The 23,797-nt window shown below is 37.3% G+C and overlaps 1 protein-coding gene across 2 annotated transcripts in view; it reads left to right on the top strand.

Annotated features, from left to right (window-relative positions):
• Positions 1–23,797, top strand: part of BMP2K (BMP2 inducible kinase) — a 55,169-nt gene that overhangs the window by 20,019 nt on the left and 11,353 nt on the right. The window contains exons 2-16 of one of the 2 annotated variants that reach the window (XM_048941094.1): positions 1,329–1,447; positions 2,769–2,874; positions 4,361–4,503; positions 4,755–4,876; positions 5,952–6,033; positions 6,710–6,842; positions 7,264–7,367; positions 9,837–9,916; positions 11,147–11,307; positions 12,088–12,266; positions 12,721–12,816; positions 13,899–14,086; positions 15,732–15,889; positions 20,777–20,890; positions 23,354–23,461. In XM_048941094.1, the coding sequence (XP_048797051.1) occupies positions 1,329–1,447; positions 2,769–2,874; positions 4,361–4,503; positions 4,755–4,876; positions 5,952–6,033; positions 6,710–6,842; positions 7,264–7,367; positions 9,837–9,916; positions 11,147–11,307; positions 12,088–12,266; positions 12,721–12,816; positions 13,899–14,086; positions 15,732–15,889; positions 20,777–20,890; positions 23,354–23,461 (1,893 nt within the window). The remainder of the gene's footprint in view (positions 1–1,328; positions 1,448–2,768; positions 2,875–4,360; positions 4,504–4,754; positions 4,877–5,951; positions 6,034–6,709; positions 6,843–7,263; positions 7,368–9,836; positions 9,917–11,146; positions 11,308–12,087; positions 12,267–12,720; positions 12,817–13,898; positions 14,087–15,731; positions 15,890–20,776; positions 20,891–23,353; positions 23,462–23,797) is intronic. The other variant, XM_048941095.1, reaches the window with a different exon arrangement.

Here is a 23,797-nt window from a genome sequence, read left to right on the forward strand (position 1 = left end):
CCAACTCTCTTTTGATGTTGTGATATCCCTGCTATGATGGATGATGCAATTAATTTTCAAGTGTTTTTTCCTAAAGAAGGCATCCGAACACAACTTCCTTCAACTGTAAATTCTAACGTGCACATCAGTTCAAGTGCATGAGGCCTGTATCAGATGAGGCACGTTGCAATAATCTGCTAGTTGTAGATTATATTGTGAAACTTGAAGTACTTCATGCGTTCCAGTGGGCTACCTGATTATCAGAGTAAATCCTTTACTTCACGTATTTCTGTCCTGATTGTATAGCTTAGTTTTTGCGTGAGTTAAGTTGGTATGGCAATAGTTGGCTTACCATCAGACAGCAGTTAAATAAGGAAAGCATGGACTGCCCTGGGGCAGAGTTCTTTAAGCTGTGGGAAAGCTCTTTGTGAACCTCCAAGCGATGTGAATGCAGTCTGCTGGAAGTCTTGACCAGTAGTTCAGATGAACTGAAAGCAGATAGAAGAGTATGGGTTTTAAGTTTTTTTCCTCTTGGCTTGCTGCCTGAACATTTATGAGTGTTTTCTGAGTAGACTGTATCACTCAGCTTCAGTGAGTAATTACTGTTTGCATGTTTCTACCAGTAAAGAGGGAGAAGAAAAGTGACAATGAGAAGCTTGGAGGTGGGCTTAAGTGTATGCCTTGTGGTTCATGTGGTTGAACGGAGAAGATGGCTCCTGATTGTACTGGTTGGGGGAACACACTTAATTCTTATCTGCACATTTAACAAGTATTTAAATAATTTAATAATTTAAAAAGCCCTACTTTGCTTGTAGCAAAGTGATTTCAGGGTGAATCTTCTCATCTTCAGTCTGTGCTGAGATGGGTGACGTAAACGTCATGAAAGATATTCAGTTACTTATTGTACATCTTACTATTTTATTTTTTATACTTTAAAATGTAGGTATAAGAAATGAATACTGAACTTCAAGCTCTGGAGGATTTAGAAACTGTGAAGATAGGGAGGATATCTTTGCTTTATTCAGGTTTTTGGGTGACTGAAAACACTGTGGGTTTGATACCTGAATGCATAGAGTTCATACTAGCTTCTGCATTTATTTGAATATGGAAGTGCTTTGCAGATATTTTTATTTAATGCTGCAGCATAATTCCAAGATCCTTATGCTTTTGTCAAGAATGCTTAATGCAGGAGAAATGGACTCAGATGTCAAACCTTAGTAATTCTGTCTGTGTTTTTAACTTCTCACTCCATGACTGGCACACACTTCCTTTTTCATTGTCTTAGAAAAAGAGAATAACTCAGATAGCTTCATTGCCTTGTAATTGTCGTGTTGTTTTTTTTTTTCCAGGTGGCTTCTCAACTGTGTTTCTGGTACGTACCCATGGTGGGATACGTTGTGCACTCAAACGAATGTATGTTAATAATGTCCCAGATCTCAACGTATGCAAGAGAGAAATTACTATTATGGTAAGAAATGAATTAATTGTAACGAGAGAATGTGTTTGTTTATAGTATGCATGTATCAAATGTCCTCTAATGACAATCCCTTCTTGACCATCTTTTCACTTTTTTGTGCAGTGGTGCCTTACATAAGCTCATACTGAGCATAGAGTTTGTGTGTGATTAATTTCTAAAGCAATTACAAGGAAAATACGATTTTGCAGTCAATAATTTGATCAGTAATTTTGCTTCCCAAATAAAAAAAAAAAAAAAAAGGTCTTTTCCATTTCTTTAGTGATAACGAGTTCTAGAGCCCTCTGCTGGCCACAGTTCTGTTAACTGCCTGTTCTTACACAAGCAGTGTTACCTCCGCTAGGCAGAAGCACGTTCTTGCAGTTGCTATCCAATATGGAGGTAACAGATATGGGTGTAGCTCAGAACTTTGAACTCAATGACATAATCACAGGTTCTATTGTTTCTAAGCTGCTGACTAGGAAATTGAGAAAGCAGAAGGCTTTATTGGATGTGCTTGGGTTTATGATGTCAGGGCACGAGAAAATCAGTTATATTGCCTTCTAGTAGATACTGTGAAGGTAATTTATCTCCGTTTCCATATGCTTCTAGTTTAAACATGTTATAATCATAGAAGCACCTGCTTAATCATCTATTATAAGCAGTTCTTTTATGTTAACTATAAATGGGTGGAAACAGCACTGCAGTTTCAACACCACCGGTATTGTCAGACGTGAAATATGAATTTGCTTAATTGCAACTTGCGAAATGGCTCTTAAAAGTTGGTGTGGATTTTGTTGTTGTCTTTTTTTCTTAGGGGCGTCTTTGATTGCTTGTTTTGAACTTGATAGTAGTTCAGGGTGTAAATGTTGTGACTTGCTTCCAGCTGTGCATGGTTGTGGAGTTTTTGTTATTATCGAGACAGTATTCTTCAGCATAGATATTTCTTCATTTTTAGTATTGAGATAGGGTATTTCCCTTAAAATGGACATGAGTAGCATAATTTTTCCCTCTCTCTCCCCTATGTATCAAGACTATTGTATGTATTATTACTACATAATAATGTTTCTGAATGCAGTAATGAGGATGTTTGCACTGTTGAACAAATACCATAAATGTTCTTGATTGAATTGTAGATGTGTTGAGTTTGGTATATGGTAGTCTCTGACTTTGCAGTCAGTGATGAACTTGCCTTCAGTTTTGAGTATTTTGTAAAGTTTAGTGTGTATGGGACCAGGGCTCACTTTGAAGTCGTAAGTGGTTTTAATGAGAACCACTTGTACTTATTTGTTAAAATCTTTCTATGCTAAAATGTAATGTGTATTTTCTTTTTCAGAAAGAGTTATCTGGGCACAAGAATATTGTGAGCTATTTGGATTGTGCTGTTAACAGTGTAAGTGACAACGTTTGGGAGGTCCTCATTCTCATGGAGTATTGTAGAGGTAAGAGATGGCTCTTCTGGTTCCAGAGGAAATGGAATGGAAATGTATGTTTTGATCACCTGGGATTTTTACCTGGTAGAGTCCCTTTAATTCAGAAAGCCTGTGTATCTCAAAGCTGGAATCCATTTGTTTTAGCTTGTGTTGGTAGTTAGGCATTGAGTTTCTGAAGCCTGAGAAAATGCAGATGTCAATTTCATGTAGCTTAGTTAAGTATAATTAGGAGTAGGGAAATTACTTCAAGTAGAAATTAAAATGGTTCTGCTCTACTGTTTGATTAAACATATAGCTAATGTTTTCCAACCTTTCATATCAAAATACTTTTGGCAACTGCTCTGCCTCTCCTATTTTTTGTTTTTGATCATTATAGCAAAGATTCTTTAATTTTAACCTGATGGGTGACTTGTTTTAAGTAAGCATAATATAATTAGTATTTGTGATTCTGGGCATGAAAATAACAGCTGTGTGTCCGGTTTCATAATGTAGCTATTTCAAACAATTTGTGAAACCATATTGTAACTGACTTCCCTAACTCCCCACCACACATACCTACTAGAATAAACTTATCTGTGAGTTGTCAGAGTGAATGTTTCTGCCCTCTGTATGGGAATTCTTGAGGCTGTATCAGCAGTTCTCTTTTCTTACTTACAATAGTAAATACTGGAAAAATACCTCTACTACTTTAGTTCATGGGAGCTGGTTCCTTGGTGTTCAGCTTACATAACTAACTGGGTTGGATTGTTCTGAACTTGGTGTCATGGATAGCTTATTGGCATGTGGAGCTTTTGTTCAGACTCACTTCTACACTTTGCTTCTAGATTTGAGTTTTACCGGTATTATTTTGAAGCCACAAGAGTGTAAACCATCAGATGACTGGATGGTGTTCTCTTGTTGAAAGCTTCTGTGTTTAGGAGAGGCACTCTCCAAGACCCCATAGATCTGTGAGCATTATGATAGGAAGATAAAAGTATGACCTTGTGAAATAACTTCAAGAAATAAGGAAATAATGCTTCCTGATCTTAAAAAGGAAACTGTGAAAGGGTTATGTAAGGTCTTTAAGAGTGGATTATGCCCTTTTTTTTTTTTCTTAGTCTCTCAGAAAGAAATGTCTAGATTATGAGTTACTTTGAACTCTGTTGGCTGACAGCATTTTGGCTGTGGTTCTAAATGCAGGAGGCACTTCTGGGGGAGCATGTTTGTGTGATGGATGATTCTTCCTGCCTGCCTCTTTGATAGAAGAGTTTCAGTTGGCGATGTTTTTGTTTGAGACAGTAACCTTTCTGCCTAGGATCATACCAGTGAAAGTTTGGAAACAGCTTGGATGGTTTGGTGTGTTGTTTGTTTGTTTGTTTGTTTTATTATTATTAATTGGTGACATGAGAAAGTTAAATTGCATGCTGTGGGCTATTTGTGTGTGAGAAAAATTTATACTTCTATACATAATGAGAATTACTAGAAGGTAAAATAAAATTCTTTTCTGCTTCTTCAGCTGGGCAAGTTGTGAATCAGATGAATCAGCGCCTGCAGACGGGCTTTACAGAGTCAGAAGTAATGAGAATATTTTGTGATACCTGTGAAGCTGTTGCTCGGCTGCATCAGTGCAAAACTCCTATAGTTCACCGAGATTTAAAGGTATGAACCTGAAACCTAGAAACACCTGAGTAAAAGTCAGTGGTGCACTCAAAAATGATTGGAAGTGCAGGAGCTATTTCACTAAGGCTGACCTGTAGTTAGAGAAGCACTGTAATGCTGTGTTTATTGATTGCTTTTCTGGTAACTTCCTCATTTGTGTGTGAGGGCAAGAATGCATAGTAACGTTTACATTGGAAATCAGTGCCATTATTTTAATCTAATATTGCTGTTTGTGTTAACTTCCTTTCAAGGTGGAGAATATATTGCTAAATGACAGTGGAAATTATGTTCTCTGTGATTTTGGCAGTGCTACAAACAAATTCCTTAATCCTCAAAAAGATGGTGTTAATGTGGTTGAAGAAGAAATTAAAAAGTAAGTTCACATTTAAGTGGCCTCAATAACCAGTGGTTGTGCTGTGAGATAGCTGAGCGTTACGATGTATTAGATGAAGACCTCTGAGTAGTGTATGCTTACCTTACTGTTAAGGATTTTAGTGTAACTGTTCAAGGTGAAGAAATTCAAGTTGATGTGAATATAGTTCCATTTTTTTTTTACAGTCTATTAATGTTGCTTTTTCTGTTTATTTACATGCTATTTTTGCAAAACAGACTCACATAGAATGAAACTTGAAAAAGCATGTGACTTTGAAATGAAATGGGTGATAAATGTATGCCTGGCTGCTGGCTATTTTAGGAGTTAAATTTTAACTTCTGTGTTAATATGGCTAGCTATGAAAGTCTGAGGGAGAAAAGAGGTGCTATAAATTAGCATTCGAATGAACTTACTTACAGTCTTAGTTATAGAATGCTGTGTCCTTCCTCCTAAGACTGGTCACAAAATTGTTTTGTTGCAAACACACTCTTGAGAACATGTTTAGTTTGGTTTACTTTAGGCCATCTGCTGCAGAGAAATAAACACAGATTACTTGTTCTCAAGTGACCAAATGATGCATGTATGTGTTCTTCTGTCTCTACAGAGTACTTTGCTGGTTTTGCAATGATTTTGTCAAACTTTTTTGTTTTTTAAAGCATAGAATCATATAATATCCCATATGATGGGAGTACTGTATGTGATGATCATACTCCGTACTGCATGTTTCAGTGTAAGATGAAGACGACCCTTTTAGGGCTCAGAATCTTTGCGGTAACTGCTTACTGCAGTGTTACAGCAGGGCAACTCTTTGTTACTGAAGCACAGTACAGGGGAGCTAATGTGAAGAGCACATTTTATCTGACTTTAGATTGTCATCCAGGACAGTAAATGTTATGTTACTATTCCAAGCCTTCTGTGATTTTGTAAACACAGTAAATTACTTGCGTAAGACAGTTTCTGGTGTGTATTAGGCACCTGTTTCTGTGAATGGTATGTGTGTGGCAGATGCAAGAAAAGGCTCTTTTGATTCTGAGGCATGCTTTTCATCTGTTCTCCTGCAATTATGTGCGTTTAGGTATACAACACTATCGTACAGAGCTCCTGAAATGGTCAATCTTTATGGAGGGAAATCAATTACTACCAAGGCAGATATTTGGGTAAGCAAAAAATCAGGTACTGTGAAATATGGAACTAATTAAGAGATAAAGAAGCTAGCTAGAAGTAATGTAGACCAACTGAAAAACTAATTATTTAATGTGGTAATATACAATGCAAGTATATAATTCAGAGTATAGTAATGGTATCTGTGGTAGTTAAGTCTCATGTAAATAAATAGAATACAATATGTGATGAGCCTGTTAAGGGAAAGATAAAATAGACTCTTTCCATTTTGTTGGCTCAGACTGCTGCCTGAATGTCACCAATGATTTCTCGTAGAAATTTGCTCACAGCACAACAAGGAAATGTGTTTTTGTTAGACAGCGTGCTTAAAGAGCCATTACAGTGAAGTAAATGAAGACTAAATTCAGCAAAGAAACTAGTGGTATCCCTGAGCGATGCCAGAATGTGAATGTAGCCCTTAGGTTAGGCTCTAGATTTGGTAGCTTGTTGTCTAACACACAAGTCAGTGGGAAAGAAGGCCTTTTTAGAGCTGCATTGTATATCAGCTTGTCACATCAACCCTAGTTCATAATGCAGCTGCTACATAACACTGTAAGCATCAGCTGTAGCTAGGATGCAATTAGTTTCTTATTGGTGCTTCTTTATTGTGTAAAGAATCACATCCTTTTATGTGCTCTCATCCTTTTATGGGGCCTGTATTTGTTTTTACAGGCACTTGGCTGTTTGCTGTATAAGCTTTGTTTCTTTTCACTTCCCTTTGGAGAAAGTCAAGTTGCTATTTGCGATGGAAGTTTTACTATTCCGGACAATTCCCGATACACTCACAGTATACACTGTTTGATAAGTGAGTATTGGGCAGCACAGCAATTCTCGGGCCTTGTAAATAAAATGAAACGCAAACAGTGCTGTTGTTGTAGTTGAGTGACTTGGATAGATGGGGCATACTGGCATAGGGATCTTGCGTAACCCTAGAGAATTCTAATGCTATTCATGTTATTGTTGTTTATTTGAAGTTAGTACTTCTGTTATCTATTCTTTCTGCAGCTGATATTCAAAACATAAAAGCAGCATGCATCCTTGTCAATCATATTTGACCCTGGAAACTATTTGACTTTACAAAAAGCATTAAAAAAAGAATGCAGTCATTCTTTTTGGAGTAAGCCTTGTTGGTAAAGTTAGTTGAATGAATGTGTTCTTGTTGCTAGCACACTGCATCAGTAGGCATTCTGCTGTCAGTGACAATTTGATCTTATCAATTTTCACAGGATATATGCTTGAACCAGATCAAGAACAGAGACCTGATATTTTTCAGGTATCTTACTTTGCCTTTAAACTTGCCAAAAAGGATTGTCCAGTGTCCAATATTAATGTAAGTAGTCTTTCTTTTTTTTTTTTTTTTTTACTGTGCTTTCAGGGGCATTCATAGGTAGCATTGATAAAAGTCAATCAACTCAGCTGAGAAAAAAGTTTTCAATTTCTTAAGCCTTGTTCCAAAGTTTAGAATGTGAAGCAAAATACATTTCCTGTTGATTCTGTTTACTGTCTAAATAAAACACTTGCATTTTGGGGGCATAACTTCATAAAGGGCATTTATATGACACCAGTCAATACCTGACTTGTGCTTCTAATCCATACATGTCTCTTACATCTAGTATAATTAATACCAAGTACTGTAGAACTTCACATGTAGAAAACTTTATCTTACTAGTGTGAAGTGTCAGGAGTGTTCTCTAGATAAAGTATTTTTTTCTTTTTAATCATCTCTGTCAATTATAGCAATATGCTGGAAAGGACTGCAATGAACTGAAAGTAAATTGAAACAGTAAGTTAGTTAGCTGACTTTTGTGCCTTTGCTTTTCATGAGAGGCTGAACTCTCTTTAAAGTTCTGAACCTTCCCTCAAAGATGACCTAATTCATTGACCAAGCTGCTATGTCACAGAATTCCAGGACACATCAATAATGTTCAGCGTTATAAGGGGATTCACAAGATAGGCATTAAGGCATTAGAAAAAGTCAAAATGGCAAAATTAATTTTGAAACAAATGTCATCTAAAGTAAACTGTGCTTTCAGAGTTAGATGAGTGAATTTACCAAGATCCCTTTGAAATGTATTACTGTTGATCCTTGGTCCCATAGAAGAAGGTACTCATTAAAGACTGAATGTTATTTTTGGGAAACTTGGCATAGGTTAGCATGCTAAGCATACTAAGGAAAAGAAGAAAAAAAACCTGGATCCCATTTTGTAGTGAAAGGCAAAATTTCAAGTGTTTTGAAGGCTTTTGTATTTTTGCTATTTCAAAATATGTTGTTAGGTGGTGTATCTCTTTTATATTAAAATATACCACTGGTATATTTTAAGTGGTAAAACATACCACTGAGTATTTACTAGGTTGCAGGCTGTACGAGTACCATCAGCTTGTTCAAGTGACTTGGCTATATCTGCTTATTGGATTCCTTTTCCTAAGGAAAAAGGAAGAAAAAATTGATAACCTTAGGTTATAAATGTTTGTGACCAGGATTAGATTTGCTTTCTTTAGTGTGTGTAAAGATTATGCTTACATGAGGTCATCTTTTCTCTCTCTCTTTCCCCCATAATTGCCATTTTCCTTGATTAAATGCAGCTTAGGTGAAAAGCAGTTAATTCAGAAATTATATTTTGAGGTTCTTTAAGCTTTGAAGTGGCAGATGAGAACTGCAAAAGGATAATTTGAAGAGGAGTAGTTACTTCTGCAAAGGGCAAGAACTGTGTTAAAACTGGCTCAGATATAGCATGAAAATTAGGGAGTGACTGTTTTGAGGAGAGCAGAGCCTGATCACATCTATTCCATCCCTTTAGCCAATGGAATGCTTAGAGGGGTGCCCTCATTGCTGATCCTGAAGGTTTTGTAAAATGGAGTAGTCTGACCTTTCCCCTGCTCAGTGCTGCTGGTAGACCAGGATAAGGTTTGGCTTTACAAGAACTGAATGGATGAAAACTTGAAGCCTTGTAATACAATGATGACAGCTGGTGCAAGCAAGGGAGGGGCTTCTGAATGCTTTACGTGCCAGTATTTTCCTTGAGCACTGAGAATGGAAGAGGCAAACTTGACCTTGCTCGTGTTGAAGAGCAAGGGAGAAGGTAGAACATTGAAGACAAGCTTACTGTTGTTGAGCTCTGCATCTTAGTGCGTGCTTACTGTCTCTGAGGTGGGGTTATGTCCAGTTAGTGTTGTGGGCAATAAATTTCATGTAATTCAAACACAGTATGAGAGCTGAGAGAGGTAAACTGGCTTCTAATGACTTCTAGTGACAGTGTCTCTGGTTAGACAAATAAGGGCTAGTGTTAGAAGATGAGTGTGCATTTATGACAGTGAATATATGCATGATTTGGTTGTGATTTGTGGTAAGAAATTAGTAAAGGAGCTTGGATGCTGTGTTGTTTTATGGATTCTGCATTGAACTGGAAGAGCTGAATAGACTAAAAGACTATTTCATTCTGTTTTTTAGCTTAGTTTTAATCCTTAAACTCAAAGGTAAAATGAATCTTTATTCTCTACAGTTAACAGAAATCGTATGAAGGAAGTGTGTTACCTCATTGTTGGTAGTGCATGAATTAACTGAAGTAGCTGACATAGTAGTGAGTCAGGCCAGCAGTGCTTTCATTTTGTACTTCTGTAATAAGTAACAGAAAATAGAAATAGTATTCAGTAAAAACACTTTCAATCTACAGCCCAGTGACCAGGTTCTGCATGAAGCCGTACAGCATGAAGGATTTGAACTCAATTATTTCTTTTGGATTTGTAGTGATTTTTTTCAGGAGCTTGTGCTTTTAATTTCTGCACTTTTTTTTTCCCCAAGAATTCTCCTGTCCCTTCAACTCTTCCTGAGCCTATGACAGCTAGTGAGGCAGCTGCTAGAAAAAGCCAAATAAAAGCAAGGTGAGTAGATGATGTGGCTTTTTTTTTTTTTTTTAGTATTATTAAACTGCACATTTGTCTGAAACTTTTTTTATTAAAAAAATCACCCAAATAGTTCATTAGAGTAGATAAGCTACGTTTCTAAGTGCTTCAAGTCTCTGAGATAAATTTTTTTTTCAATTGTTTTGAGAGTCCACTGAAGAAAAACTGAGATCCTAATATTCCTTAGTACTGAAAATTGTTCTAGTTCTGAATCTACCAATATGTGGCTTAATTACTAAAATTTTTAGCCATAATGATCAGCTCAGCTGCGACTTTATTAGCCTACTGCAAATAGAAACTAACATTTGGGCTCATCTAAGCCGTGTTTGAGCTGTACAGATATATCTATGTTGTTTTAAGGTAGTGTTTGGTTTTGTTGGCCCTACTGTCACTTGATGACATACAGTTGAGGGAAGGCATAGAGTATTAACGGAATAATGTTTTCAACTTCACCTGCTAGGCACTGCTGGAAAACAGCCATTAATTTTCCTACTGAAGTTTTTCTGACTATGTAAGATGCAGAGGTTAAGGCAGAAAACATTTAAATATAATTTGCTAAGAACTAGTATGAAGTGTTAGGTGCTGGAACTTAGCTGGTGAATTTGTGTTTTTAAGCAGCTAGACAGTTTTTAAAGATGCCAATACTGTGACTGGACACAGTGGGATTAAAGCTCCAAAGTCCCTTTTTGAATATCTTCCTTATCCGGGAGGGACATGATACAGTGCTAACGTACTACTGAAAGACACAGATATTTAGGGAGGCTTGTAAGTAATAGAGCTGCTAGATGTTAAATCTCTTATGAAAGCAGAAATGAATTAACTCATAAGATTAAGAAAAATCTTACTCTGTGTGCATGTGAGAAGTAACTATATCTCTAGTTGCAGAATGGCTGCTTTGAGTTTTCCAGGTAATTTTTCATTCAAGGAAAACTTGCACAGGAATTTAATCTAGTGCTTTATTCTCGTGGTGAGCCAGGCTGTTGCACAGCTCCTTCTAGAAGGAACTTTCTGAAAGTCTTCTGCAGCAGTCATTTCTCTTTTGACTGTGGTAAAAAGAATCATAGGAAACAAATCTTGAGGTATATGAATTGAGCTCAGAAGTTAACTGTGTATGTTTTAGATGCAAGTGAACCGTAAAGAGATGACAATTATTTTGAATACACAGCAGTTACTTTTAATGAAGTCTTGTCAATGGAAATATTGTTTCAGAATAACAGATCCTACTGGACCAACAGAAACCTCAATTGCACCACGACAAAGACCAAAGGCCAATTCAAGCACTGCTGCTTCAAGCGTTCTGACGATCCAGAGTTCAGCAACACCAGTCAAAGTCCAAGTTCCTGGTGTATTTGGTAATCGTGGGCAAAAAGGTAACGTACCAATGTCTGCGGTTTGAATGAAGCAAATGAAACAATCATTCCAAGTTTCTTTTCCTCCTTAATCTTTTAAGGATAACCTTTGAAACTTAAAACTAAGTAGATGCTACTTTGTTTAAAAAAAAAAAAAAAAAAAAAAAAAAAAGCCCCAAATCTTTCTCCCTTCTGGGTGACTCTAACTGTGCAAGTAGTAGCCATGCAAGACACTTTGATTTATGCTAGTAACTGCTCAATTAAAAGGCTGCAAAAACAACTGAATGTCACAACATGGCAGTCTGAGGAATTACACGTGTAAAAGAATGTTTTTTAAGAATGCTTTCAGATATTTTATTTACTTGGCTTCCAAGTATGCAAAATCCAAAAGCACATAGTCTGCACCGCATTTTTTTACTGAAGGATGGATTTGTCACCTTATTTTAATAAGGATATAGACAAAAATGTTATGTCCCAGTTTTGAGTCAGAATAGATGAGTGTTGTTTGCGACACTGAAGATAAAAGTGAATTGCTAGTAAAGCAGAACTCTTGAAACCAGCTTCCACTGTATTGAGAGCAAAGGAAGCTTCTCATGCCTTGTAAGTAGACATTATGGGTTGATAAGCCTGCGGTTATCTTCACAGAAGGTGAAATATACAGTAAACTTAGCTTGCAAGATGTCAGACTTGAAAGGGGACTATAAGCTGTTTGCCTTGAAATACTAAATGTCAACTGCCAGGGCAAGTGGACAGTTGAAGTTTAGAAATTGGCATGTGAGTAGTATTGTCTTAATATTACAGGAACCCCAAGACCTGGAAATGGCCAAGAAATGTTGCTGTCTCAAGGGACCAATCAGCACCATCCACAGCAGAACAGAGTTCTCCAGCAGCTGCAGCAGGGGGACTGGAGACTACAGCAGTTACACCACTTACATCACCAGCAAAAACAACCTACAATTCAGGAGGCTTACATTCAGCAGGTACAAGTCACATACTTAAAATACGTTTCTTAAAGAGCAGTATGTTGTGTATGTTAGTATTTCGAATCATTTGCTAGTTAAACAATATGACCTAGTTTCTTTATGGTAGGAGAGAGGGAGAGGGATTGTAGTTCTTGCCCCTTCTTTTTAGCTTTGCACATTTGTCTCTTGCCTAGGCATTACAGTACTTACACGAGGAAGTTGTTTGCTTTGTGCTGTTCTACTTTTGTTTCTTGACCCAGAATTTCTGCTTGCTTTTAGTCAGCTCTTCGTGACTCAAATAAAGGTTTTGTCTGTGTAAGCATGCTCCAGAGAAACATTTGGAATGATCTAGCTGACAATAGTATGCTTGTAGGAGCTGGTGTAGGTAGACCCTCTGAGTCTAAATATTTGTGTATGCTAAATGGGGGAATCATGATTTCAAGATTTCTATTTTTTTTCTTTTTGAATACAGTATCAACAAGCAGTGCACCAGCAGGTGATCCAGCAGCAACTGTTGATGCAGTCTGTGTACCAGCAGCAACCTTCCCAATCTCAGTATCCTGCTATGGTATGTCAACAGTGGAATGTCACTGATAGTCTTCAAATATGTCCTATGATTGTAAGATGTGAAGTTGCAGCAACACAAGTTTGTGAGTAGTTATAATGAGCTATGGACTTGGTAAATATCTAAAGTTGTATTCACTTGAGAGGAAAAAAAATAGTTCATCCAAACTCTGTTGAGAAAGCTTATCTGTTACATCAGTATTAAATGTGATATAATCTAAACTTTGATCAGTAAAGTACTAATTGGAAATATACTTAATGCTTAAAGTTTCCAATAATGACCACTGCAGCTAATGTAAGTTATTCTGCAAAGTGATAAAACCACAGTGGCATCAAACTTCTACTTCAAGGCCAGGATGTCTACTTAGTTAAAACATTTAAGTACAAGTAGCCAGTAACTACTTCCACAGGCACTGTTGTGTATGTATGTAGCTGTATTCTGCAGCATTTGCTGAGGAAATCATGCAGAATTTGAGTCTCAAGTAGTATTAAACCAACAAAATACAGTTGGCACCTGTAGACCATTTCAGTACTTCAGAAAGAAAGAAAAAGGGAGAACCCAGATTGTTTGTCACAAGGAAGTAATGTTCTTGAATGATGCAATTCAACCATGGTTATACATAGTGTTTACAAACCTAACTAGCCCAGAGAAATCCTTCCGATGTATAGTTTCACACTGGAATGCATGATAGAAAATGAAATTTTCTGCTAGTTACTTTATTTTTAAGGTTTTAAAACTGCATTGAAGAGCATTTTGGCTGTTCTCGCTTAAAATGGAGAAGTCTTTCAACATTTAGTTATTAGTGGTTTCAGAAGAATATAAATATTCTTGTATGCCCTTTGTGATGCTGCTGCAGTGTAATGGAAATTTACACATATATCATAGTTACAGTTAAAACAAGAAAATTATATAGCAGGAGGTGTTCAGAAGTCGGAGAGACTTTCTCGCTTTAGATTAAGCTACCAATCTTTTCTGGTATATGGCTGTTTTTAATGAATCTGTCTGTGAGGCCAGTGCTGTTACTTAGCATAAGAGCTTCAGGTTTACTCATCTGAATGTTAATAATGTGCTGACTTCTTATTTAGGTACAGCAATATCAGCAGGCTCTTATACAGCAGCAGATGCTTGCTCAGCAACAGCAACGGTCACAACAGGTGCAATCTCCTGAATATGTCCCTTCTCTACAAGACTTCTCGCCAGCCTTAATCTCCTATTCTACATCACTTCCAGTACATGCTGGAACAGTGGCAGATTCTCCCTATACTGCAAACAGGCAAGTATTCTGACAGAAATGTACCAAGGGTTACTATCTGCTTGATAACTGTAAGAGGCACGAGCAAATTCTTTCCTAGGAAGTTAATTGCTTCAATCATCAAGTATTGCTAAAACTAATAAATAGTTAGTGGTAATGGATATTTTAAGCATGCATGAGGGAGGAGGGCAGGATGCAACCCATGGATAGATGAGCCTAATCAAACTTTTTAAAGAACTTTTGTTTTTTTTCTTGTTCATGGACTTCTTCCAAGAAACAGACTGCTAACCACCTTGCTTTCAGTGGTCAGCAGCACATACTTAATGAAGTAATGAGTATGACACTCAACAGATGGTAATTTTTACCACTTTTTGCTCTTTAATCCAGTTTGTAGGATATAGTTTTAAGATGGGGGTTAGAACTCCTACCAAATTAATTAGAATTGTAACTCTTCCATCCATTACCAGTAGTCTGTCTTGTATTCTGTAGTGGAATGTATCTTAATTTCAGTGATTGTAGAAGCCCATGCATTTACCATTTCTTAATAAAGTGTGGTGGAAAATGACTTCTTCATGTATTCTCACTGTAAATAGTATGTGGAATGAGAGCAAAGCAGTATTTTTAAAAAAGACAAAAAAAAAATTCTTCTGGTTTCACTGATAGGTTTTACTGATGTTTTGACCGAAGTTAGTGTTAGCTACATAAGCTCATAAATACTGCTATTGCTACATTTGAAGGAGAAGCTCTTTGTACTTCTTCCATCCCTGCAGTCTGTGGTGCAGCCTTTGTTGACAGGTGTTTTTTCAGATTTGCACATTTCAGGTGCTGCTGTCATTCATAGTTACTTCACAGTATGATGAAAGATGAAAAGCAAAGTATTTTTCCCCCTACTGGCTTTATTGATACAGAATATCAATGTGACATATTTGGCTTCATGGAACCAATTAGGTAGCATAATACATAGCAAAGTTTTTCTGCATGTTTGTGTCCATATCTGAGACTTAACACCTGTTCTCTGATCTAGCTTGTTACTGGATGTTATTACAAATAGTTTTTTAAAGAAATAATTAAGTCTGAAAAGTGATCATCTTGTTATGCAAGACTAAAGATCTGTATCCCCCTGCTTAGCTATAAGTCAGTGACCAAAGAGTTAGCAACAATTGGCAGTGCTTAAGAATGATCCTTGTAAGGAGAGAGAAGTGATAGAGCTAATTTGCCAAAACTTGCTTAAAAGGGAAAATTCATCTGATTGGAGGTTTTCTAGTATCTTAGCAAAGAGAAGATTAAACTTTGAATATACTTACTAGGTTTTTTTCCTTAAAAAAAAAAAAAAAAAAAAAGAAAGAAAAGGACTGCTGTGTAAGTATAGAAATGAACACTGAATTACAGGTTTTCATCTTGCGTCTTGACAAAGTTTTCTGTGCTTTGGCTATGATCAACTACTGAAATGTACGAGGGTTACATACAAAAATAATGCAATCAATCCATGTGTTCTTAGCGATTCACTTTATCTTTAGTTTTCAGATATGTTCTGGTTAAGCTGTTAATACATATGTGTTACCTGTATGCAATATTTTGACATAACAAAGCATATTATCAATTTTTATCCTGATAGACAATCCTGTAATGTTCCTTTCTATTTTCTTTCTGTGGACTGACTTTGCAGGTCAGGCATTATTGATGCTGAGGCAATTACCAGTTACCCAAAGCAGAGCATCAATAACCCACCTGATATGTCAGGCTGGAACCCATTTGGAGAGGACAATTTTTCCAAGTTGACAGAGGAGGAGCTGCTGGACAGAGAATTTGACCTGCTAAGATCAAGTAAGGGACACTTGAAGGCTTATTTTGCTTCACAGTAAATAAGGTCTCAGCAGTACCGTCACCTGTTTAACTGAAGGGCCATACAGTCTGTGTACAGAATTCTTTCTGAGCATTTGAGGGCAGAGTTGGGCCTGGCTCCTTTCATTTCCCTTTCTGAAAATGTGTGCAATAAGATGAGACTGTCTAAAACTGGTAGCTACTGGCTGAAGTACTGCAGAAATGGCTCTATCTTGGCTTTTAAATCCTGCTTATGTCACCTTGATTGTTAAAAAGCTCTGACTAGCAGAGGTATTTGGCTGCTTGCTTCATTCCTCTTCAGCTTTTTTCTTGCACACCAGAACAGAAGATTTTGTGGGTCTGATACGTCCTTTGAAAATGCCTGAAAGAAAAATGATCTATTACATTATGTTAATGTTTTGTAATGTCCTTTTTGATGAGTGGCTACATGTAAGGGCTGCTTTATTGTTCTGATATGGCGTTAGTTGAATAAACTCTTTTCTCTTGAAGTCAGTTATCTCAATGGTTTTTACTTGAATTACTTTTTTAATTGCTTAACACGTTTGTTAGACGCTTTTCCTGAAAGCTAGCTCTGTCGTTTGCAAGACTTACAAGATGTGTCAGTGTCAAAAAAGAAAAACATATATATATATATTGTGTGTACTTGACTGACTCTCAGTAAGTTTACTGCAATTTAAAAACACAGTAAAGCTAAATTTTAAGTAATTGAGGGAAAGAAATGATGCTTTCAGATGTCTTTTTCTTCATGGGTTTCTGGATGGTTATAGCTGATCAAGAAATGCATGTGACCTGTTCATCCTTGAGGAATGTCATTTGGTGTTACTTCTGTCAGTGTCTGATGGTAGCAGATGGTTTCCACTTCTATCCTGATGCTGATCTCATAAAACTTCTATTTTGGAGATGCAAATGTAGCTTATACTCATTCCACAATAAACTGACTCTTCTTTGCGAGCATTTGGGGAGAATAGGTATTGTACTGGCTGAAGAGTGAACGTTCTTTGAAAATCTAAGTTTCAAAATTGGAATTTTTCCTGATAGTGGAATTGAATATCTCAGGCTTGCTCTTTCCAGTGGAAGCCTTTGAGAACTTTTGTAACAACTCAGTCTTCAATCTGGAGCAGATGAGCTTGAATCAAAAAGCACAGTTATTCATGTCTAGAATCCTGATCTGGCTGCTGGATTGCTGACTGTAGTTGTGTCAAATTCCATGGATTTGGTTTGGCAAAGCCATGCCTTATAAACAGATTCGAGTAGAGAAGAATGTACTAACCAAGGGTATACTTGAAGTGGCTTTATGAATAAGCTGGAAGATACTTCACAAGAAATGCTCTTGCCTGGAGTATCTGGAAAGGCTGCTTTTTTAGCAAGCTGGGGAAATAAAAGGTGCTAGATAAGAAAGTAAAACAACCAAATTCCATGGTTCTGTTTGGCACAGTATGATCTTTTTTTCCAAATTTTGATGGCACATTCCGTAACAATAAAATGTTACTTGATTTATGGCTTTAAAAGTGAGATTTTTTCCTTTTTTTCTTCTCTTGTAAGCTTCCTGTAAGGGCGCATAATGAAAAAGTTCCCTAATGGTCTTTGGCACCTATGTTATTTGTATTTTGTTCTGTGTACTTCATTTTTAAGACTTCTGACATTGTGTTAAGATTGCACTAAGAAAACTTTGACACAAAAGCAAGCAAACACCAAACAGAGGGTTACTGAGATGGTGATAACGTTGTATGGAAGCTCTGACCGTTGCTGCTTGCCAAACAGCCACAACTGGTCACTGCAGTGAGTACATAACAGCTCAGCCCAATTTGTATGTGCCAAAATGCTGAATTAGATACTGACCACAGTACAGTGAATATTATCAACCTGAGCAGCAGTGCACTAGGTGGCAGGCTTGTTTATGCATCAGATGAGATGTGATTGCAGCTTTTCTCGGGCTTGATTTCAGTTAAGAGGTCCAGTCAATCTGTGTGTTTGTGTACACATGGATACATACACCAGAGGTTTCAAGGACCTTTCACTTGTTTGCTGTTACAGGAAGATCTTAATAGTTGTGTTGCAATGTGACTGCCTCTTCTGCATCTAAAACGGAAATATTTAATTCTGCCTACTTGTACTTGCTCAAATTTACATGGAGTAATGAGAAGCTGGGAGGTTTGATTACAATTAAAGATAATGGTGTCTTTCCCTCTGTAATGCTTTCTGCAGTTTCCTCTGATATATCTCAAGGATCAATGCTTGGTTCTCTTTATATGTAGGCTCTCTCTTATGAGAGAAAGTTGCTGTTTTACTGCCAAGTGCTTTTTCTTCAATTCTTGAGTTTACCATGAATCATTTTGCCCTCTGGAAGAAGGAGAATTGAAGATTCGGGTTTGTTAAAGAAATTGTATTGTGATTGAACCCAGTGGCTGTCCTGTGCTGTAGAACTCCTGTATGGTGTTACACAAGTCTGTCTTTTTGCTGTTACATAGTGCTGAGTATGGCATTCAACATGCTCACCCTTTTTTTCTGCTTCCAAAAGCTTCTTTGTGTTGTTGAGCTGATGCGTTACTCATGATTTGAAAATACTTTAAAATCTATTGCTTCTGACACTAATGCATGAATAATTAAATGTGCATGGCCCTTGTTAGAGTATCATGATATGACAAATTTTTGTCAAGCTAACTTGGCTATATGATTTCATATATATAGTAGCATAATGTCTTAGTGTGCTTACTGGTGGGTATTGCTGTGATGATTACCTTTATCCATGGAAAAGAGCTAGCTCTTAGAACAGAATGCCTTGTTCAGACTTCAGGAAGATTTCCAAAGTACAAAGATGATTGTTGTTGTAAAAAGTTATGCACAGCTGTACCTCTTGTTCATGGGCTTAAATGATAGACTTGGCATGAAAGGTTATCTGTGCCATTTAGTACCTGATAGGTCTCTGTTGTATCTGCAGTCTCAGCTGCACTTGGATTCACTGCATTCACTGAGAAATGAGTCTTGAGTCACTGCTTCGAGGATGCTGCATGTGAAGTACAGTAATGCCAGTGGGCAGTCCTTTGCTTCTGCTTGGTTGGAATTGGAGAAAGCATGGCTGGCTGTTGTCTCCAAAACAATGTTTGATAAAAGGAAATGAATCTTATATGAGATACAAAATGAGCAAAGCATACTTGTGCTTCAGATGGACAAAGTGACTTCTTTTTCAATAGCTTTAGCTTTGAATTGACACTTTTTAAACTTTATTTCCCACAGAAACTTATTCAGCAATGTATACGTCTAGGTTCCATGGAGGTGATGAAACCCTAGTTATCTCTTCCTATTTCTTCTTGCATGCTTAGCATTTCAATCCATTTTGTTTTCCCTTGTGTTGCTCAAGTAGGAAGATACTATCATCTGCTGAGGATTGAGATTTCTGTAGTCCTATGAGGCAGCATTAGCAGTTCAAGTTATTGCATGCTTAGAAGTCCTTCTAGGTTTTGACTGCCTGCAGATTGGTTCAGCACTCAGCTCTTTCTCCTCTAAGGCAGAAACTAGGAATAATAGAAGCCTGCTTCTCTAAAGGTGCAAGCTGAAGATTGGGTACACCCAGAAGCTATTCAAGCTAGTCTTCTATGCATCTTAACTTGTATTTTTATTCTACATGACTGCATCACTACTTTATCTCCCCACCAGAAGTTTCTCAGATGGGTTTAAATTTAAAGTAGAGATTGCCTGTGATGCAACAGCTCCTGCTTCTTATTTCTTTGAGCATGTAAGTGTAGATAAGAATAAAACAACTGAAACCATGGGTGCTTTTATGTGAAGAGAGCACTTGTCTGTGGAAAACTGGCATATAATTTCAGAACTCATGTACTTTGTATACAGAGTTAATATGCATCTGTCTGAAGTAGATAAGCTTGCTGTCCTAGTCCTGGTGATTATCTCAAGAAAGCCTCTTGTGTCCTGTATGGAAGGGCTGAATAGCACACGTGCAAGGAACTTGATATGGTACTTAAGCACAGTTCAGCTGCATTTCAAAAGCTGCAAGTTGACAAGAAGGACCTGCTACAAATTGTTTGGAAGAACAGCTGTCTGCTGTGAAAGGGGGGGAGACCAAGATGCTGCACCTTGTGCTGAGACTATGGCACAGTAGCTGAGGATGGCAAACCTTGTCACTGTGATGTTGGGAGGTGATAATGAGTCTTCCTGGATCCTCCTGAGATGCAGTGTGGTGGCTGGGCTAGGCAGTCTGGAGTTCAATGTGACCTTGCTGTAAGACAAGAGCTTAGGCAGAAAAACCGCTTTCCATTCCTAGTGCTTCTAATTTTCGCAATGTTAAAAACCTTAAGCTGAAACTTTTAATAAAATGAAAAATGAATACCCCAGAGTTGAAAACCATATAAAACAAATACTGCATTTCTCTGTATAGTTATGCTCTATCTGTTTCAAATTATTACAGTTTATATCTTTAATAGAAAGTATTCCCAGCAATTCTGCTGTGACTGTTAACTTTTTTCTTTGTGGCAAAGGCTACTCAAAACTTGGATTAAATGAATGATTTTGCTTTTTAGATTAGCACAGTGGTTCTGGTTTAAAAACCTCAAGTGCTGATGACTAGTTGTAATTTCTGATATAGAGCACATAGGCTGCTTTTATGACCTTTCTGTAAACCATTCCATTAGAAATACATGTTGATTTTGCTTAGACAAAAGGTATTAAAAAAGGATCTGTGCAGATCAGTATTCCAGAATGCTCAAGAAGTATGAACAGTATCTTTAAAACCTACAGGAAAATAATCAACACTGTGTAGCTCACTCACCCCAAAGAGTAGATATCATTACATTGGAGTAAGACCTGCCATTTTTATTTTATTTTATTTTTTGTTCTGTTTCATTTTATTTTTTACAGACAGGCTGGTGGACAGGAGAACAACTTCAGATAAGAATGTGGAGCTACATTCTGCTCCACAGAAAAGTCCTCCCGAAGATCCATTTGGTTCTGTTCCTTTCATTTCTCACCCAGGCAAGTGACGTCTGTAACATTGCTACCTCGTATGTGTGTACATACATATACACACACAAATATATATGTGTATATATATATGTTGAACATGTGTGTCCAGTTAAATGACCAAAGATTAAAGTCTTGGGCTGCCTCATGATGGTTTTTCATGTCTACTACCTCCAAAATAAAAATATCTCTCCATCTAATTCCTGGTACTTGGACAGTGTGCAGACTGTAGTCTTGACAGTGCAAATACATTGGACCAGTGCAGTGTGAATCACTAGCATACAACTAGGAATGCTGCTGCTGAAAGGAGATAAGTGACTGGAGGGCAGATGTGAAATCTGTTCTTAGTCTACTTCTAACTTACGCTGTTTCTTTAGTTCAGTTCTTTAGCCAAGTTAAAAATGTGTATTTCTGGTGTATTGAATTGTATTGTTTTTGGAGCAAATTGATTCAAAACAAATATTTTGTCATATCTAAATTTGAAAGGAGAAGGATTCGTGTTTTAGCTTTGACTATTTTTTATTTTACCTTAGAAGTAAAAATAACATTTGTGACCACTGACTATGAATGTGAATCTGTTACTTTGCAACTTAATCTTTTAATGTTTTCCTGATCAGCACTTTATTTATAATTTTGACAACCTGAGGCAATGTGAAAATCTGTGAGAATTGATGGTAAAAATGTCAGTTGCTTATGGATCTTACACACATCCCTGCAAGTATTTGTTTGGGGGAAAAATGTGCTTTAATATGCCTTCTGTTAACCCTTCTGTTAACTGTTCTTATCTCAGTTCAAAAGCTTGAAGTGCCTTAAAATAAATTGCCTTAGAGTCAACCAAAATTAACATCTATGTTTACTTTTGCTTTCACCTTGAATTCCTAAAGATGGCTTGTAGGTATTAATACTCACAAGGGCTCTGGTGCTATACACAGTGAAGAAACAACAGGGTAGCACTTCTTACATTCTAGAAGACAGTTGATTGTAAAACCATGTTTCTATATCTGTGTCCTCTGTTCTTGTGAGAAAGACTGGAATGAATTCCCTTAGATATGTTACTCTGTTCTTAGTCTGTCTTTTGATTCTGCTTGCTTGGTTAAAGGTAAGGCTGTTTTCTGTAGTTCTGTTCTTGTAGTTTAGTAGTTCAATACAACGTGAAGGCAATTCTTAAGTGTATAAGTATTTGCTATCCCAATAGTTGCCAGTTTGGAAACATTTATTCTTTAGTTTTCATGGAAGAGGTGCTATAGATGAGCCTAAGTTCCCATGCAAAGTAAACAGTAGTTACCTTTAATCTGAAGCAGTAACTGTCAGATGCTTATTCTTCTGCATTTTTATAACCATGTGTATAAGGATCACTTTTATTTGTTTCCATATCTTGGCCTTTGAAATTTATTTTCTCATTTCTGCTTTTAAGATCGTTACGTTATAGGTTAGACTTCACCGAACGGCCCTGCTGTATTATGTCGGTTTACCATGGTTAATCTTTAAAACTGTACAAAGGTTTGGTTGTGCATCAAAACTGACACTTCATTGCATTAAAAAAAAAAAAAAGACAAAGAAGCCCCCAAAACTTGTTCAGTAGGTGTTTTCTACCTAGTTAAAATTGGAATTTAATCAAGCATGTGTATTTGCTTGATTTCAAGGAAGGTGTTTGAATTCAGTGTTAACAGTGACTTACATTTAACTGATGAATGCTTACACCTGAAAATATCTTCAAGAATCTAAATTGTTTTCCCCCACTGAATTGTTCTTGGAAATGTCCTCTTGTTCTTACCATTGCTGTGCAATGTTATTTTTCTGGCTTGTTTCTTATGATTATAAAAGCTTTTAGACATGTATACCTTATTCAAGGAATAAGTGTGAAGGTGTCTGAATAGAAAGTGGAGCATGGTTAACGTTTCCAGCAGTTCCAGTATTTGGGTATGTTGTGGCAGCAGCCAAGCTCTACACAGTCATTTGCTCTATCCCTGTCCCTGTGAGATGAGGGAGAGAATTGGGGGTGGGGGTGAAACAAAAACAAACAAACAAACAAAAAAACCCAATAAAATAGAACTTTCAAATTGAGGTGAAAACTATTTACTAAGACAGAAAAGAAAGAACAATAATAATTATGTTGAGAATATAACATGTATTTACAAAACAAATAATGCACGTTCAGTTGCTCACCACCTGCTGACTGATGCCTAGCCAGTCCCAAGTAGAGGCAGGACCCCTTCAATCCCCCCCCCTCCCCAGCCGACTCCCCTCTGTTTTATAGGTTTTTTTTCACAGGATGTTATGGCATGAAATATCCCTTTGGCCTGTGTAGCTCAGAGCTGTCCTGGTTCTGTCCCCTCCCAGCAACTTGTGCCCCCCAGCCCCTCGCTGACCGAACAGTATGAGAAGATGAAAAATTGAAATGTCCTTGGCTCTATACAGCACTGTTCAGCAGCAGCTAGAAACACTGGTGTGTCATCAACATTATTTTTCTCTCAGAGTCAAAACATAGCAACCTACCAGACACTGAAGGAAAAAAAATAATCAACTCTGCTTCAGCTGAAACCAGGACGTGTGATGTTTTCCTCCATCCCTTGAGTAGCAGAGGTAAGTACTGGGAGGAATCTGAAAACCCATCTGATCAACGCCTGTTTGACAGCCTGTAAGAGGCTGGTGCCATCAGAAGAATTTTGTTTTCTTTGGCCCTGGAGTGGTTTATCGAGCACAGTGCCTGCTGGTTACAGATTTGGTCCACCTGTCTTAAAGAGGGGAAAGGATTCTAGCCCATGTGTTGACAGGGCTTGTTGAGAGGGCTTTAAACTAGATTTGAAGGGGAAAAGGGGTGAAATCAGACTTGCTAGACATGAGCCTAGGGGCAGCATGCCAGGATTGCTGTAAGGCAATTCCAAAATGTCAGAAACAAGTGAGGTCGAAGGCTGGCTT

This window comes from Lagopus muta, chromosome 4 (genome assembly GCF_023343835.1).
Source record: "Lagopus muta isolate bLagMut1 chromosome 4, bLagMut1 primary, whole genome shotgun sequence".
NCBI lineage: Eukaryota > Metazoa > Chordata > Aves > Galliformes > Phasianidae > Lagopus > Lagopus muta.